Source organism: Hoplias malabaricus, chromosome 3, assembly GCF_029633855.1.
Source record: "Hoplias malabaricus isolate fHopMal1 chromosome 3, fHopMal1.hap1, whole genome shotgun sequence".
Lineage (NCBI taxonomy): Eukaryota > Metazoa > Chordata > Actinopteri > Characiformes > Erythrinidae > Hoplias > Hoplias malabaricus.
In genome coordinates, this window is record NC_089802.1 from 17,724,108 (window position 1) to 17,742,948 (window position 18,841).

Below are 18,841 nucleotides of genomic sequence, written 5' to 3' on the forward strand. Positions count from 1 at the left end.
TATGACTTGTGGAAGTGCCTCAATAAAATATTACAAAAATGAATCGCCTCTCCAAGAAGCTCTCCAAAACTACAGTTCACGGTATGGTCAGTAAGGCTTGCATCTTCAGTCTTTTACAGATCCCCAAACACTGGTAAAATTGCCCATTTAAAGAAAAACAAACAAACAAACAAAAACACTGTTCTACTCGCTGTTAAAGGTACAGTATGTTTAACCTTGATATTACAGCTATATGATGCTCCACTGACGGGCGGTGCTTCTGTCATTGCTACCGTGGGGTTAGCACTTTAGGAACTGCACAGTGTAACTTTTGGAGGGAGGTAGGATACGACCCCTCCTCCCTTCTCGTTGATTTCTGTACAGTGCTGTAAAAAACGAATTACACTAGAGGAAGCCACAGGAGCAAAAAAGTCAAACCTTGTGTTCCTTTAAAACACCAGCAGATGGAGCAAGACACACACACACACACACACACACACACACACACACAAAACACATTGTCTAATCTTTATGGTTTTATGACTTCCCCATTGTTTCCCTACACTTAAAGATAACTACTAGTTTAATCCTAACCTTACTCTATACCACTAACTTTACTCTAACCTAAAAACGTATTTAACTTAAAATGTAATTAATCACGTTATAGGGAAATTATTTTGTCTCCATAAGAAAGGCAGGTCCCCACAAAGTGGATGTGTAAACACATTTTGGTCCCCACAATGTAATATATATCTGGACCACACACACACACACACACAAACATATAGTGACAGCTGAAAGAAGCTGTCAGCAAAATGAATCTTCACAAGGTCATAGCTTGTTTTCCTGTGTTTACCTCTCATACACATTCCCTCACACTTTCACATTAGTCAGGCAGAAATCCTCTAACTGAGCTCCAAATATTCATCATTTCAAAATAGTCTCAGCTTCCCACTTTATAGTGGAAACGTTTCATTTTGCTTAGGGTTTATGTTTCCTCCAGTATGTCTTGCCAATTCTCTTCCAATCACACAATGCCTCCAAGCTGGAAGGACAAAGGGAAACACATGCAGATGCCTTCTTGGAGCTGTAGATAATTCTTTATCTACAATTCTATAATCTAAATAGCTTTGATTCGTTGGCTAACACACACCCATGTTGGCTATAGCATAAAGATAAATAGTTATTACCATTGAAAGAATGATGCTATGGTACCATTTAGAGTGTTGGGATATGCCCTCTTAGTGACTCCAGAGCTAGGCATATACATGGTCCTTTTAAGAGCAACATCATGTAAGTTTCATCAAATCATCAAAGGACATTCAATCCCAAAAAGTCCATCTGAGGATTGTTCTGTCTCTCTTGTTTTGTCTTTCTAAACCAATATATTCACATAAATCAACCTATATAGTATGATATATCAGTCTTAAAAAATATTTGAAAAAAAAAAAAAAAATATATATATATATATATATATATATATATATCCATTCATTCATTCATTATCTGTAACCGCTTATCCAATTTAGGGTCGCGGGGGGTCCAGAGCCTACCTGGAATCATTGGGCGCAAGGCGGGAAATAATATATATACATTTTTTTTCAATTATTTATCCAATAAACATGTGAATGTGTTTCCAACAGGAAAACAAACAAACAAACAAAAAGCATCCTAAATTGTGGAATCATCTAGAGATTAGAAAATGGTCAAGTAAGATCAAATAATTTTAAAAAGTAATGAAAATACATTAACGAGTGTAGGAAAAACAATGTAATGTCTATTTTTACTTAGTACTGGAATAATAACAAAGTTATAATGAAAATACTATTACTTTAATAATGATTTAATGTAATGAAAATACTAGATAAATTACAAAATATAATGAAAACAATATTATTAACAAATATAATAGAAATATTTTGGCGATCAGTAACAATTAGGCAATATCAATATGATTATTTGTTGTAGTAACAAGTTAACGTTGTAATAGGCTACTAGTGTAGAAACAATTTAATAACAAAACGTTTACTTAATTTAGGGTTTAGACTACTCCTGGCAGCTTTATTGATTTAATTATATGAATATTTTGATAAATGATGTAAAATGAACACATGAACCCTGTTGCCTCAGTCTCTCTCTCTCTCTCTCTCTCTCTCTCTCTCTCTCTCTCTCTCTCTCTCTCTCTCTCTCTCTCTCTCTCTCTCTCTCTCTCTCTCTCTCTCTCTCTCTCTCTCTCTCTCTGGGCTGTTGAAGCTAGCGCAGATCAGAGGAGCGCTGATCATATCGGCTCATGTTTTGTGAATAAATGTCGAGTTTTATAGCCCGGCTCGTTGTCTCCTTAAGGTGCCCACAGCTCGGTAAGTTGTTGAGGAATAACGGAGAGATTTAAATCCCTTTTAAAAATTGTTTTCCGGAAACATTAGCACTGGGTAATGAGTCAGGTTAGCTGCAGTGTTGTTGCGAGGGAAGCGCAGCACTACATCTTCACAAGGCTCAAGTTGCCTCTTCCTCGGGGAATGGTCCGTTCCACCTTAAATACTGCAGTAGCCACTTTGCCATTCAGAGAGCCTTACAGTAACCGCAGCGCTGTTTAAGGTGGAAAGGACAGATCGTTTAAGAAACAGGCGAAAGCTAACTGCAGCTTCATTTCATTCTTTAAGTCTGAGTTTAGAACAATTTTCGAATAGTTGACATTCTGAACTAAAGTACCCATTGTCTTCAGTTAGTTGTGTTTGTGAGCGGTGTGCCGTAAACTGAACGACATTTGATTACAAAAAAAACATTTGCTTAACTGCCTCTGCACTTCCTGCCGTGTCGCCATGCCATGACAGTTAATCTGAAAGGGTTTAGCTCTCTTAGCTTTGTTATTTGTCGCGTTTCAATCTGTTGCTGTTTAAACTACAGCTACGCTCAGCTAGAGTTTACATCACATCCACACTCCATTTACTGACATCTACTAATAAATCATCAGGCTTTTGGTAATTACATTTGGAGAATGAGACACACCTACTCATATAGCCACAGTCAACAGATGCTGAGTTTAGCCTGCTAGCTGCTGGGGAGCAGCAAAAACAGCCGTATTTTCAGACGGGAACAGATCTTGAACCAGACCTCTTTCTGCCAGTAACTTTAGCTATTTTCACATGCCAAAATATAAATTGTAAAATTGGCTATATATATATATATATATATATATATATATATATATATATATATATATATATATATATATATATATACTGCGTTATTGCAGTAACTGATTCACATCCGGTTCCTGTCGGAATATCTTTAGTTTAAAATTGTAGTGCACTTCTTTTTGGATTATTTGTGACAATTATATATCTGTATTTATCGGTACCCTGCCCTGTCCTGATTATCATGTATGTGTCTTCCTATCAGACATCCTAAATCCTTTAAAAAGGTACTGCACTCTGTTGTTCCTTAATCTTTCTGATTCAAGCTTTTTCTTTGAGATCTTATAATTTATTTCAGTCATGGTGCCTATTCTTAGGTCATGTCCATGAATTTCAACTTGGCACCAACCACACTGATATGGCAGGTTTACTGTTGTTGTGTGATGTAATAGCATTCACTTTTCCATGTGTGTAGGACTACATCTGTGTTTACATTACACAATTACATCGAAACGAATAACAAAATATAACAAAAAACTTCTAATCCTACACAAAATAAGTAGACACATCATTGCTTCTATATAAGATTTATCTTAATTCATGTTCAAATCTAATAAAGGTATTTAAAATGTACCCAAAATGTAAATGTAGAAATGTTGGAATAAAATTTGGGCCTCTTGCCCAGGAGGCTCACAAGACTATGATCCATCTGTGCATGCTGATTGAAACCCCACTTTGAAGCTAAATGAATTTCTGCTTATGTAGTCAAGATTACAGCTCACACTCTGCTCTGTGGGGGCAGAAAACTGCTGCCCTCATTCCTCCTCAGCATCCTTGTAGGTGGAGGTCTGTTTCTTGGGCATCATTTTGTAGATGATATTTGCAGACAGGCATGGGCCTGCACAATGAGGAATGTGTCCATCCATTTTACACTGTACCAAGATTTCATACTACATGTCTGAACACTGCCTTTCACACTGGGAGGCTCATGCTGACTCCAGAGAGAGGCTTTAAACTGTGCTGAGTCTGTATCTTTTAATAGCTGATAATTATGTGGCCAGCAGGGGTAAGATTTTGATATGATCAAAAATGCCATATAATTATGGCATTACAATTAATCAACTTATCTGTGATATATTTGTATTTGCAATCATCCCAAAACTGATATCCGATAATATTTCATGAGCTCATCGGCCAGTGCTGATACAAATATATTATGCAATTGTAATAACATTTCTAAAATATAAAAATCAGCTCAGGTCCACCTGGATCAGCATTACAAGTAGAGGATTATTAATGCAGGATTCATTCATTCATTATCTGTAACCACTTAGTCAGTTCAGGGTCGCGGTGGGTCCAGAGCCTACCAGGAATCATTGGGAGTAAGGCAGGGACACACCCTGGAGGGGACGCGAGTCTATCACAGGGCAACACACTCTCACACCTACAGACACTTTTGAGCCCCCAATCCACCTGCTAATGGGGGTTTTTGGACTGTGGGAGGAAACCGGAGCACCCGGAGGAAACCCATGCAGACACGGGGAGAACACACCAAACTCCTCACAGACAGTCATTTGAAGCAGGACCCGAACCCACAACCTCCAGGTCCCTGGAGCTGTGTGACTGCAACTACCTGCCGCCCTTATTGCAGGACTATTAATGAGAATTTTTTATGTAAAAATCTGCTGATGCCATCATTTAAAACAAGTATTGGCAGATTGTGCTTCCCCATGATTCTAGGCACATAATATTAAATGATTCTCTGCTTTAACTATGATACAAGTAGATGTGTTTCAATCAGTTACAAAAAAATAATTATGCTGATTGCTCATTGGAGCTCATTATATATACGATTTGTGGGATTGGACACTGAGATAATGCACACAGTTGAGGGGTCTTATGTAGGCCTAATAATTTATGTCAAGTCAGTCACTTATGAAGTAAGCAAATAACTAATCTGAGAACAGCAGATTAGTTCCACTTGTAGTAGGGGCCTCTGTCATAAAACACATTTTATTTTCAAAATTCTAAACTGAATTCATTAATTACAACTGATTTATATAGGCTCATATTTTTATATAGTTGATATTGGCCAGGGGCTTTGTAGAATGCGTCATAGTAGAAATGTGTGAAGAATAGGCCAGGACTTTTATTTGTGCTCATATTTAAGAAGACCTTTGTATCACATTTGTTACAATAATACTTGGAGTATTATGTTACTACTATTTCATGTGTGACCATCTAAGCTTTCTGTTCAAAATTCACAACCACAGAGATCCACCCAGTATGCCAGGGTATTTCCCGAACTTACACCACCTCTGTTTTTCTCTTATTTTTTTTTTAAGAAGTCAGTTGTGAAAAAATCCCTATGTGGGAAACATGAGCATCCTCATTTTGGCTATTAGTTTTGGTTCTATAGCCCTTGATAGCAAATTGTAAAAGGGGACATGTTAGCAAATGCGCTGTAAAAACAACACTAAATGCAAAGACATTGGTAAATAAATGGACATTTTATTTTTTAAACAAATGTGGAAATGTGTGGAACCAGTACAGTTGGTTCATTGTGTATGTTACATTATAAACGATATTTTACTTCTACTTAAGAATATTCCTCATTACTGTTTAGCTTGCTGGAAATCTGAGATGTGGTATGCCAAGCCATGCGCATTAAGGCACATGTGTAACTCAAGGCCAGGAGACCAGAGCTAAGACACGACTCATTTTTAGTTCAGCCTTGCAGTGATTTGAGTTTCCAAATTAATTCATTGCACTGATTTGGGATCTGAATGAATGTACCAGTAAACATACTTTGTGCGAGCTTTGTGGTTTATAAGAAAATTGAATGTTTGTCACTCATTTGCTCCTTACGTTAGGATGTTTTGTTTTTTGAAACGTCCCATGACCTCTAATTGCTGCAGATTTGTTTGTGGTGACATGCAAATCACATTAGTTTACAGTTTATAGGTTTATACAGTAGATTAGGGAGATCCTGCTAAAAAACACAGCTATATAACAATGCTTATGAACGGAGATGAAATCTTGTTTCTGGCTTGCACATAGCATTTCTGATATATATATTTAAGTTTAAAATTATGCTGCACATGTCTGTATACAAGTATTACAATAGCATTGTGTACCATTTTTCAGTGTGGACTATCCTTTGTTTTGAGTCATTCCTTTCTAATACAATTTGCACTGACCACATCATGACCAAAATATGTTGCGCTGCTGATTTGTGTTCCTCGCAACAGCTGAAAAACGTATCCTTTGGGGAAATTTGTCAGCTCCAGACAAATTTCAAGCAGCTATAGGGAGATATTCTGATCTGGGATGAATGGGGAAACAAGACACAGTTCTTTCTTCACCGAATGCTGGAGGCATTTACCTTTCTACCTGATGTTATTTGGGGTGTGTGTGTTCCTTGAGCTGTTATTGGTATTGCTCAAGTGTTGCTGCACACCATGATGCATGTCTGTACTTGCCATGTGGCTGCATCTTTCACCTCATTCTGCCTTTTACAGATCTCTGACTCTGCCTGAGCTTTATAGGACATATCCAAGCATCAGATAAAAAAAAAATATTGTTGTATTCAGGTTAATGGAACAGGCTTCAGTCTGCAAAGATGTTATGAAGTGCTATTTAACCATGTGTCTGTTTGTTTTTGGCAGTTTTTGTGTGTAAGAAATATTGAAGTTTGGTTTAACGCTTGGTATTCTAAAGCCTGCTTATCCTTCTAAAACTAATAGCACATTGATACTGCATTTTACAACCATCATTGACTACCTAAGCCAAAAAATCAGTATGAACAGTCCAAATGATGGAGAACGTGCTAGAACAGAGGTACTGAAACCGATTGCCTTGCCTAGAAATGTGTCAGTGGTGGGACACATTTCAAAATTAATAAATAATTAATTAATAGATAATAAAATAATAAATTGATGCAGTTGGGGTTACTTTTTTTGGCAGGCCAAATCAAATATCACTTTTTGGGGTGCCTTGTTCTAGAAAATTCTAGCAATTCTGACCCTCAGTGATCTCTGTTCTCTGAGCATATTGGCACCTCACATTTGCAAAGCATCAGATGCTTCTTTTTTGCTGATTCCTCCAGGCAGCAGTTCGCAAAAGTCTGATTCTAACTCCCTTCTGTTTTCAACTTGTCATAGGTCTGACTGTCATTACCTACGTGTCACCCTGGCAGCCCTCGAGGCTCAGGCTGTGGAGGAGCTGAGCCCTGGCAGCATGGTGTCTGCCCCGGCCTCAGGCTCTGCTCCCAGCCCCCAGAGCGAGGCTGTGACCAGCGAGCTACAGGAACTCTCCCTGCAGTCTATCCCCAGCCTGCTGCCCTTAAGTGAGAGAAAAAATGGTGAGTTGAGTTCAGATTCCACACAGATCATTTTCTTGGAGTGTAAATGATTCTTTTTGAAACATTCTGTACATCATGAAATGATTCATGTTGGCTTTTAAAAGGTATTAATGATACAAATTCTAGGTAGAGAGATTGTGTATAGCTCTGAACACCATGATGATTCTGTTGTCAAGGACAGTCGCTATATCAATTATTGATCTTTTGTTTGCTGCCCTATGTAAGAGAAATTGTAGGTTAGACTGATACTGCTAATGCATTTGAAAAATACAATCCTTCATGAACAACCCACACATATCGGCACATCCTGATATTTTGGATTCAGAAGCTTCTCTTACATAATGCTGCAGTTTCAGCAATTGCAAAGTATCCGAGCACAGTATGTTAAAATATGGTTTCGGTGGAGTGTATGTACATTAACTTTTAGCGAACTGAGATGATTTAAAAGCACTTAAATCTTAATGACAATCCATATTGCATATTTCTGGACATGTCTGTACAGCTTTTTTTATGTTTCAGTGAGCAGTCTATTTTTACTGCCATTGTTAAAAAAGCCGTAGATGAGTAGATTACAATAGGTAAGAACTAGAGTACTGAATGTACTTTTGATAAGTCGTACATAGTGTGTCCAATACACCAGTAAAGTGTGGAAGTTGTGACCCTACTGAGAATGAATTACTGTGACAGGGTAATTCTTACCTGTTTGTACAATATCCCATCTCATAGTCCCTGGCCCGCAGCCACCACTCCTTTTCTTTACACTTTTACCCTGGGGCTGTCTTGCATTGAGGGGTGTCTCAGAGTAGGAGACATGTTATTGCAGGACTTTCTCGCTTATCTCTCACACCAGAGACACTCTGACATAAGGCCTAAAGCCTTAGGTTTCTGTTCATTATATGTTAAGTAATGAAGAGAAGATGAAGAAAAAAGGGATCTCTCTCTTGTGTAATCTCTCGAATTTGAGCTGTTAGAAGGATTATATGTGAGGACTGTGTTTGCGGGTGTGTATTTGTGGGCATTTTTTGTTTGAATCAGTGAAACAAGAATCAGTGATTTGTTCTTTGACTTTCATTTAACTAACAAAAGTAAAAGGAAAAGAGTCCCTATGTGCTGTCTGACCTACTTGAATGTAAATATAAACACATTTTGAATTTTATGCATGTGAAACATTCAAAATATGTTGCTGCAGGGGCAAAATAAAAGTGAAAAGCTAATAGAATTTACACGGCTTTGAAATTACAAGCAAATGAGTATTAAAGGTATAAAAGCAATATCCATCTTTGGCTCAGTTTTTGGCAAAGCTGAGTCATGGCTCACCACTTTGTGCAAACCTCTGCACATGCTACAACAGTATAACATATAGACACTTTGCGTTGTGTGTACTTGACTGGCCAGATCTGTCTCTTGTGGCACATCATAATGAGACAAATCAGAATATAACGTAAAAGTATATAAAGTAATTAAAGGGTAAGGTAATGTTACACTATTGTGTCACAAAAGCCTCTGTTCCAGCTATTTTCAGTGCGGCCATGCATCAAATTCTAAATATTGTTACATTTATAAAATAAAATTAAGCTGGTCTATGAAGCTTTTCTTGTAAACTTCACAGATTCTTGCTTATATTACATAAAAAATCCCATTAGTAGTAAAGCATGTTAAATGGTTAATGTGAATGGTTAACGTGACATGGTTATCGAGTGGCATTCATTATTTCCCACAATAATTGGCCTTTAATTGTCTGGCATATAATTGTCTGGCATGAATAATTTGATTAATCAAAATCCATCCCACACACGCTCATGGTGCTATTAAAGTAGTATTTGGTTAAAATGCTGTAATATTCAGTTCAGTTGATGACAACTGATGACAACAATGTTTCCTGCATACATCTGTTGATGCTGATACAGAGATATTTATGAAAAATATCGATTTATAGACTAAGCAAACCTAGGCCTGCGTTGTGAAAATGTGTAACAAATCGTTGTTGTGCAGAAAATGAATAAAATACAAATATTACTATAGCAAATAACACTATAGCTGAACAACATTAACCAAAGCTGTACACTTCATTTGTGCAATTTTTGAAATATCTGTTAAATCAAATATGCTCTGATACTGATATTATTGTGTATATTTATAGTTAGAAAGTTTGTTAAAATAACAGGGCTGCAAAATTTTTTTTATCACAAACAATACACTATGCAGGCAAAGTGTAGATCAGTGTTATACAATGGGTGGATTTACTGAAAACGGGGCAAAACTGGAGATGATAAAGTAATTTATGTGAATTGCGCAAAAGCATTAGAAATAATGTTACCAGTACTCTTCAGAAGGCGGCATGGGAGAGGAATAGATGAGGCAAGGGTTGTTTCAGAGGAACAACACATGGGAGTTTTCTTACAGATTAGATTGCATAACCTTGTATATAGTAGGAAAGGGGGCTGAGTAGAAAACACTCAGTGAGAGAATGGGAGGGTGTGTTTTAGAGGCCAGAGGTGATCTGGAATGCGAATGCTTCTTGCCGTCTGTTCTTTGACTGTCTCAAGGCAGAGGTCTGGACTCAACTTGTGACCAGAAGTGTCCCCACCCCTTTCTTATGGAAAAAAGGGCTTTTTTTCAAGGAGTGGGAAAGTTTAGGAAGTGGTTCTGTAACAAGAAGGTGGACAGTAACCACAGAATCAGAAGAAAGAAACTGGCTCATAGAAGGACTCAAATAGTTGCACCGACACACACCCACTTAAGCTGGGCGTGCACCCACACGCCAACACAAGAGGGATTGGATGCAGTCAAAGGGAAGGTGAGAGGCAAATAGTCGCACCCTGCAGGTCTTGGGACACCTATAGGACTTTCCTTCCAGCACACTCCAAGTGCTTTGCTTCATTCATTCCTTACTATTCTTCTATTCATATTTCTTTCTTTTTTTTTTTGCCTGGTCTGCAAATGGATTGTTGAACTTGGTGAAAGATTTCTCTTCCTTCTGGAGGAGGAAGGCTATGGCCATACACTCAGGTACAGTCCTTAATTCTTTCTGTATATAATTTGTGGAATTTAGTGGAGCCATAGGAGTTGGTTGAGGGTGTGGTGACTGTGATTGAAGTTAACAGTGCTGTTACTGAATAGCTAAACTCAGAGTGTGTACAAGTCATGTTCAGGCTTTATTGCCCGGTTTCCTGAGGTTTCTCAAGACCACTACAATTAATTACGCAGAAGCAGTCTTTCAGGAATTAGAACCACAGAAAGCACTTATTGTGGAATGAGACGATCACAACTGTGGCAGGGAAAGAAATTTAGAGATTTTAAACTTAAAAGCTTAACTGCTGGTTGCCGTATTTTGCAGTTCACATTAGAAAAGAGTAACAGTTCCAGGACTTAAAATATTAAAAACATTTTCAGAATGTGTATTTGAATTTTTATTATCGCAATTTACATTTCCAAGTAAATCTTTACAAAATGATGCTGCACCTGGAGTTGTTCCAGTTGGAAGGGGCGGTATATGGAATGACGGATAGGACAATCCCCCCCCCCCCTCTCTCTCTGTGTCTCTCTCTCTCAGCTGAGTACACCCTGAGGAATTGGAGTTCTCTAACCATTAGACACCAAGAAACAGTCCACACACTGACATCATTACTGGGCTGGATAAGAAACAGAGACATGTAGTGTGTGGTAAATCACCAGCAACTAGGCTCTCTCTCTCTCTCTCTCTCTCTCTCTCTCTATATATATATATATATATATATATATATATATATATATATATATATATATATATATATATATATATGTGTGTGTGTGTGTGTGTGTGTGTGTGTATATGTGTGTGTGTGTGTGTCGTTTAACAGAAAACATGTATCTCCAAATAAGCAACTTTAAAAGAAAAGGAAACCTTAACTTTTAATGGAAGTCAATGTAAAAATATTTTATTAGAAGTAATATTAGTAAGAAGTAGTATATAGTATAATAATTCTGGAACATTTCTGTTGGTCCTTTCATCATGAAATTTTCACACAATATGAAGGACAGTTCAAATGTTCAAATGATGTGCTCCATGTTCCTTGGTGGTTCCTCCTCCTTGGTCTCTTGACTTTTTGGATGGTTCTGTTTCAGAGAGCCATGTTCTGGTCTTGAGTTATGTGTCAGTAGATCATAACGTTGGCTAAAAAGCACAATCTTGTTTTGATTAGATTTGTTCAGAGTGCACTTAAGTACTTCCCTTACAATAGTAGGGCCAGTGGCTGGTAACAATAACTGACAGTAATCATGTTGCTTCACTATTGATTGTCAAATGCATTTTCACAAACATTAGATGGGTGGCTTTATTCAAAGCTCCATGAAGCTCTTAACACATGATTTCTGTGTATATTGTGCCATGGGCAGTGGTTGTAACAAGTCTGGAGACAGACATGATTCATCCTGCAACATTTTGCATAACTGGGGCAGCACTGAACTATCCTGCCAATATTAAAATATTCTGCATATTCTTCTGTAGTATTTTTCTCTATCGAGGCCACTCACTCTTTTTTACTGTGTGGTATTTTGCAAAGAATCCCGAGTGTATGTATTGTAAAGGTTAGATTGCGCTACTGCTGCCATTGCTGCAGAAAGATGGCAGCAGCCTTACTTCTGTGTCTTTGAGCTGCTCTGTGGTTTACTGTTATGTAACACTGTGGGATGGATGCCAGATTCAGCTCCGGCACGCATGCACAGGCCCAAAACAGAGTGGGATGTATGGTGTAAGAAAATGAGAGAACGAAAAGCAAGAGACCAGAGCCTTTCAGACCTCCACTGAGTGATTATGGTGTACAGCTGGGATTAATTCCTCAGCAGCCAACAGCAACCCGTGCGTAAATACAGTCCACAATGCATATCAATAAAGAAAGGGTTCTTTTATTAACCAGTTATGGTTTTGCTTCTAAAAGCCCTCTCCAAACATACAGCTCATTATCTCTTTGCAGACATGAAAATGCAGGCTCAGGCAGACCTTCGATAACATGGCTTTCTTGATAAAGTTGCATCAGTGCACCTTTGGCTTCCTTGATTTATTATTTGGTTTTGTGAACCAAACACAATGAAGCAATCATGTCCCTGAGCTATGGAAAGTGATTTATACAGTTTTTATGGCCAATGATGACAAACTAATTTTGAGGCTTTGAAGCTTTATTGTTATGTGTAGAGTGTGATGCATTGTCTTATTAATATTGAGTTGAACACATTTTATTTCTAAAAGCACTCCACAAATATATTAAGTTTGATTTCATCCATGTGCTATCAGTGATTAGTAAACTTTACTTTCAGTTGTAAGGGGAAACTAAACAATCAAAACCAAACATGTCAAATTAGCCAACCAAATTAGCCGGAAGGTACATTTTATGTCTACCAAGAAGTTTTAAACCAAAATACAAAAGTCGTCTGTTCTAAGCTGTGGCTCCACAATCAAGGTTATGCTCGATTTTATAACTAAATAACTTATATATTTATTATAATATATATAGTATATATTTATATTATATACTAATATATTTTTTGTCCAATAATTTACTAAAGTTACATAATACTTTTATTTGTTTTTAAATATGCAATATAAGGCATTCATCTAATAGATGTGGCATTTGGACGAAAGGACGATGGTTTGGACGAAAGGACCAAAATTTGTGACCAAAAGAAGTGGTCTCAGTCCAGATCAAACTGAACCTAGGCTTGGTTTGTGTGCAGTGTGAAAACACTTTTTTGGATAGTTCTGACTATTTATTTTAACTGTAAATTCACGTCTCTCCAGTATCAACACAGTTGTCTTGGTTTTAAAAAATATTTATATTTATATTTTTAATATTATTTAAATAGTTTTAATGCCTACGGTTGTGTTGACATCTTGTTTAAAAGGTTAACTTTTAACTTACAATACTGGTATCTGGTTATGTTGAATCTAATAATTCATGGTTTAACTTTCCTTCTTTTTTAATCACATTTCTTAACATATCAGTTGTCTTCTGTGTGTATTGAGCATTTCATTATTGAATTGCTTTTTGTAGCCTTTTTTAAATTACATTTGGTTATAACTTGATCCAAAAGTAGCTTTATCTTGAAGTACACAGCTGAGAATTAAAAGGATAGCTTTCAAAGTAATGGGGACAGAAATTCTAGGCCGCACAGACCATCTAATTTTGTCATGCATGGTCTTGTTGAGCCATACTGCAAAACATAAACATCTGACATGATAATATAATATTAACATGAATATCTTGTGGAAAAAGTGATGGCACACACTAACCCTAACCTTAGCACCCAGCAAAATAATTAAAGGCATATCAGGTCAGAAATACCTCACATGCCTGTTGTGCCGGAATGCCCTTTCCCGTTTATCAGCATAAGATATGAGCTGAAAGTGAGGAGATAGAGATCAGTTTGACATACCTCAACCACTTTCCTGAACAGACAATCAAAAACAGGCTTGTTCTGGCTGGTTCTACCACACTGCTGGAAGAACTAGCACTATTGTTTTTTACTAAAAGCAAAACTGAGAGCTTTGGTTTTGTAACCCAGAGACCCAGACTCACATTTGTTCAGTCTGGGTTTATGGGTGCTAAAAAGTAGGGCATGGGGTTGAGGGGTGCAGATTAAAATGATTTCAGCTGGCTGTTATGTAATATGCTATGACAAGAAAAGCGAGTCTGGATGTGAACATCCTCCCAAAACCTCGCTTGCTGAATACACCCAAACTTTTTTTTTTCCTAGTCCCTCATATTACCACATGTAGGCGCTGAGGTCATATTTCATCTTCCTCTTTCTTTCTTTTTTTCTTTCTTTAATCCTGCCTTAACTGAATAATGAGAGGCATACTGGATAAATGTGTATGTTTGCAGGTAGATCATATTCTTTTGTGATGTAAAGTAGACTTAAACTATGCAGCCTGCCTTTTTGCAGTGTTGTGATTAAGCACTTACTCAGCTAGAGGTAGAGTCTTAGTACTCAGGTACTAAAGTGTCACATTTAAATTTAAAAACAGGTAATGAGAAAAATTCAAAATAAAAGTCAGAAAGTAGACAGTAGAGAGTAGAAAGAAAAAGTAGTAAACAAATGTGTAAACACATTTTGAAACTACACAAACAGCAAGTAATAAAGTAAAGCAATAAATTGTCTGGTCTTTGCTGGGACTTGTACACTTCCTAAACATAGTGTTTGAATATGATTTGCACCTTTGTTGCCCTGTAGTATGAAGGAGGTGATGAACTCTTTTTTTTTTCCTTGCTGAGTAAAAGGCAGTGTGATCCCAGGCCAGAAGAATAGTTTGGAATGTTTTGAACATTGCGCTGAATGTAGTTAATTGTCAACACAGAGAATATTCTGAGTATTTGTAGATTTTCATGAAAGTCCACAGCCTTCTTTAAAATGAGGACACTTGGGTAATTTGCAAAACCTATGTTTCATATTATTAACCGTCTAAATAGGTGAGTAGCACTTAGAGAACAACCAATGTTAAAAATGAATCTAGCTCAAATAGTGCAACCAGTCAGGCTGCCACTGACGAATCTGTGATAATAAAAATGGAATTAAAAAGTTTTAATTAAAAATTTAAAAATTAAAAATTTAATTAAAAACATTAAAAATGTTTTTGCGGCCTTCTTTAATCTTTCAGGATTGGGGTTTTAATTGCAAATGGATGGTTTTGTTCAGTTTTTAATACCTGAGTTAGAGTGATTGGCGTTATATCTGTCTACTCTCTGCCTCCTGTTAACTTTGGAGCCATAAAACACACCACATTACTCATGAGGATAAACAGAAATGTACACATGTACTTATTGTTTTGCCTTTCAAAGTTATTTATCTGTGAGTGTCTGGAGCTTATGGACTTTGGTCATGTTTCTCTGTATTACTGTGTTTGATTAAGGAGGTGTCTTGAAGCTTGTGGGCAGATGTGGGCTGATTGTGGGCTCTGTTAGTCTTCCTGTGAGGTCACTCACACATCTCACATCTCTGCTATTTATTGTTAGCATGACATCAGTCCAAAGCTTTTAGTACTGTTGGAAGTTTCATGTAATCTGTTTCCATGTAATATTGACATCATACTGTAAGAAATATAAGGCTCCCTTGCAAAGTTAGAAGACCTCAGAGCCTCAAGCATTCTGCCTCTGAGCTTCCATCAACAGTGTTCGGTTGGGTTAGAGTCAGATCTCCTTCACACCTTTCGTATTCCTGTATTGCCCTTTCTATTTATCTCCCTGACTGTAAAATGCTTATGTACAGTATATGCCAACATGCCTCTAAAGGGGGCACAAATCTTTATTCAGTTTATTTCAGTTCATGTTTAATTGGAAAGCAATTTAGAGATGTCCAAGATGCAGAAGTGCTACTTTCAGTTAAGATAATTAATCTTCACAGCTTTTTAAAGAAACTTCTGTTCCTCAAGCTTGCTGTCTATCTAAAGTTTTTTTTTTATGTTGCCACAAATGTGTGTGTCATCATAATTGTGGGTGTCTGAGTGCAGGGGTATCTGTAAGTAATTCTACCCAGTGCCTGCACAGGTGATACTGAGCTGAATATAGAGCCTTTTGGCCAGCTGGCCCTACTATTTAAAACTGGTAGAGGACCCAAGGGGGGGAGGGGTCGGGGTTGACCTCGCCAGAATTCTGCTGGAGCCACTCAGAAGATTGAAGCAGAAAGTATACATGTATTGCTTGTCAAGCTGCAAAACATCTTCAAAAACCTGCACTTTGTTCCTGGGCAGGTTTGGGGAGGTCAAAAAGGACATCATCAGAAAGTCTTAGTGCTTCTGCACTCATTATGAACAACCAGCTACAAACTGTTGTTTTTGTGTGATGTGCAGCAGGTGATTGTCAAAATGGTGCACAACCAAATACAAACATTAAATATTTAGTGCCATGTATCAGAAAATACACTAGGATATCTCATTTAATGTTATAATCAGTGCATTATAGTATATCCTTTGCAGACACAGGTTAATTATAATATAAGTAATTGCAAATTACAGTTGAACTTTTCATTGTTAATTCAATGCAATTAATATATAGCATGCCAAATCTTGCTGATAGTTAGACTCTATTCACAGAAACCCACATATTTATTTTTTAATATGTTAGGTCACCAAAAACTAAGCTTTTCTAAAACATTCCATGGAAGACATTTTTGAAACCTCTATTTGCGCAGTGTGGGCGAATCTAAGGGAAAACCCAGCTTTATGAAAACACTCACAACAAAAACTTGTCTGTATCTGAATGTTAACAGCAGTTAATTAGTATGCTTCTGTTTGAACTGTGATTTGGGGATTATATACATGTTTACAGCTGAGATTGACACAAGATTAAATTCACAAGGAAGGATTTCACTGGAACAATACAATTTTCTTACCACACAATAGTAAAAATATTCTTGTGTCATCAAAATATTCTTAGGGCATTACCACCTCAAGCGTTTAATAAATCAGAAAGAGTAAAAAGATAGATTAAGCAGAGTTTAAAATAATTAATGTATAAATAAATAAATGCTCCCAAGTTCTTGTAACAGTGGGAAAACTAGAATGTTTTCAGTTTCGCACGTTCATTCATTCCCTGTGTGTAACTCAATCCAGTTCAGGGTCGCGGTGGGTCCGGAGCCTACCCAGAAAATTCTGCCCTTGAGAGTGTTTATATAAAAGAAGCATCCATAGAAAAATTGCATGCTGAGAAAAGAATTTTATGTGAGGAAAACCACGTCAGGCAACAGAGTTCTTGCAAATGGGAAAACATTTCCCAGGAGGGAAATCTACACTCACCCACCGGGTTCTCCCTGTGCACGAGGGGTATTTTCTGTGCTTGTCGCCATACCAGACGGAAACTGTTGGAGCTCAAATAAGCAAACATTACTTGACATCTGTCCTCCAAAAGTGTTACAGCACCTGTCAGAAATTAGAACATTTGTTGCCTTTGGTAAAACTCACTTAATACCTCAAACCAATGAATGAGGACACGTTCAGGTCAATTTCTGCTTCCTCTGACATAAATATGGTTGCGTGTGTTTGTGTGTCAATTTTGATAAACATTTCTCCCATATAAAATAATATAATGCTTTATGAGTTAACTGAGAGACAGGAAGGGTCTCTGTTGAACATTATGCAGAAGAGGAGACTACTTTATTTTAATGACTAGCCTAATAAACAAACATTGTTTTGGGCTTTTTTTGGACTAATAAATACTCCTGCCCAGAAGTGTGTATGTGTTGAAATAGCAGTTTAGTTGACAATTCTCAGAGTTGTGGCTAGTGTACATTTCATATCACATGATCTGTATACATCTGTAGGATGACAGGCGGAGGCTACAGCTGTTATTATGCTTGTAAAGAGCTTGTCCTTAATGACAAATTATATATAAACACAAATATGAGCGAGTTCTGTAAGCGCATTGGAATTATGAACTATGAACAGGAAATACACGTGTCCTTCCTGATGTCCTATATATCAAAGCAGTCAATGCAGTGTCATTATCTCACTGGTAAATAATGTCATCTCCTAAAGACCATTAATAATTTGGCCACAGTCCTTGTTTTTGTGTTTGTTCAATACATGAGTGAGTGCTTGGGTCTGGGCTGGTGTAACAGAGCCGAGGGAGTGTGTGAGGGTCTGCAGATTGTAATGAGGGAACGAGTGGCAACAGCTGAGGTAGACAGTGCAGTCACTGGCACCCAGCAGCCCTTCCTCTGCCTCCTTCTGTGTGTGGGTGTATATGTGGGTGTGTTGGGAGAGAGAGGGGATAGTGCTGCGAGAACATGTTTGTCTTGAAGCTTTATTCTTGAAGGCTGTGCAGTCCCATTATCCTTAGTGCAGCTCGTCTTTTTCACTCAGGGTTTTTTTTTTCTTGGATATAACATGTGTAGAGCCACTGTGCTCATTGTGGAGATTTGCCATTTACACCCACTATAAGAGAAGCAGAAAATCAAGGGAGAAGGGAAGCAGAGGCGAGTGGAAACGTACCTTTTGACCAGACAGAAGAAGTGGAAACTCTGTGCTATTCATTGTAACTTCTTAGGTGCTCAATTGAGGAAATATTACTGTCCTTTTTGAATAAATCTGACCATTATGGAGAAGTTTCACATGAGCTGCACATGAGAGCTGTCCTTCACAACTCAGGAAAAACAGCTGGAATATTGCTTTATTTTTTCTCCTTCTTCAGCCTTTTCGCTGAATTGAGACACTGACTGGGATCACCACTTTTACAATTGGATTCAGTCATGTTGGACACTAACCATTGCCTTTGCATCGATACCTCCTTTGAACCAACTAGAACTGATCGAGATAAGCAGTCTGTGAGGCTGGACTATAACAGACATGCTTATCATAGCCTTAAAGAAGGTGGGCCTAAGACATCACTAGTCGTTTGCT

The 18,841-nt window shown here is 37.5% G+C and overlaps 1 protein-coding gene across 7 annotated transcripts in view; it reads left to right on the forward strand.

Annotated features, from left to right (window-relative positions):
* The first annotated feature begins 2,225 nt into the window (after nucleotides 1-2,225).
* mrtfab (myocardin related transcription factor Ab) overlaps nucleotides 2,226-18,841 on the forward strand; it is a 35,683-nt gene continuing 19,067 nt past the window's right edge. For 4 of the 7 annotated variants that reach the window (XM_066663188.1, XM_066663189.1, XM_066663191.1 and 1 more), the window contains exons 1-3: nucleotides 2,226-2,336; nucleotides 7,277-7,476; nucleotides 10,441-10,485. In XM_066663188.1, the coding sequence (XP_066519285.1) occupies nucleotides 7,353-7,476; nucleotides 10,441-10,485 (169 nt within the window). In that variant the 5' untranslated portion in view covers nucleotides 2,226-2,336; nucleotides 7,277-7,352. Of the gene's footprint in view, nucleotides 2,337-7,276; nucleotides 7,477-10,152; nucleotides 10,274-10,440; nucleotides 10,486-18,841 lie in introns of those variants that run through there. The other 3 variants (XM_066663190.1, XM_066663193.1, XM_066663194.1) reach the window with 3 other exon arrangements.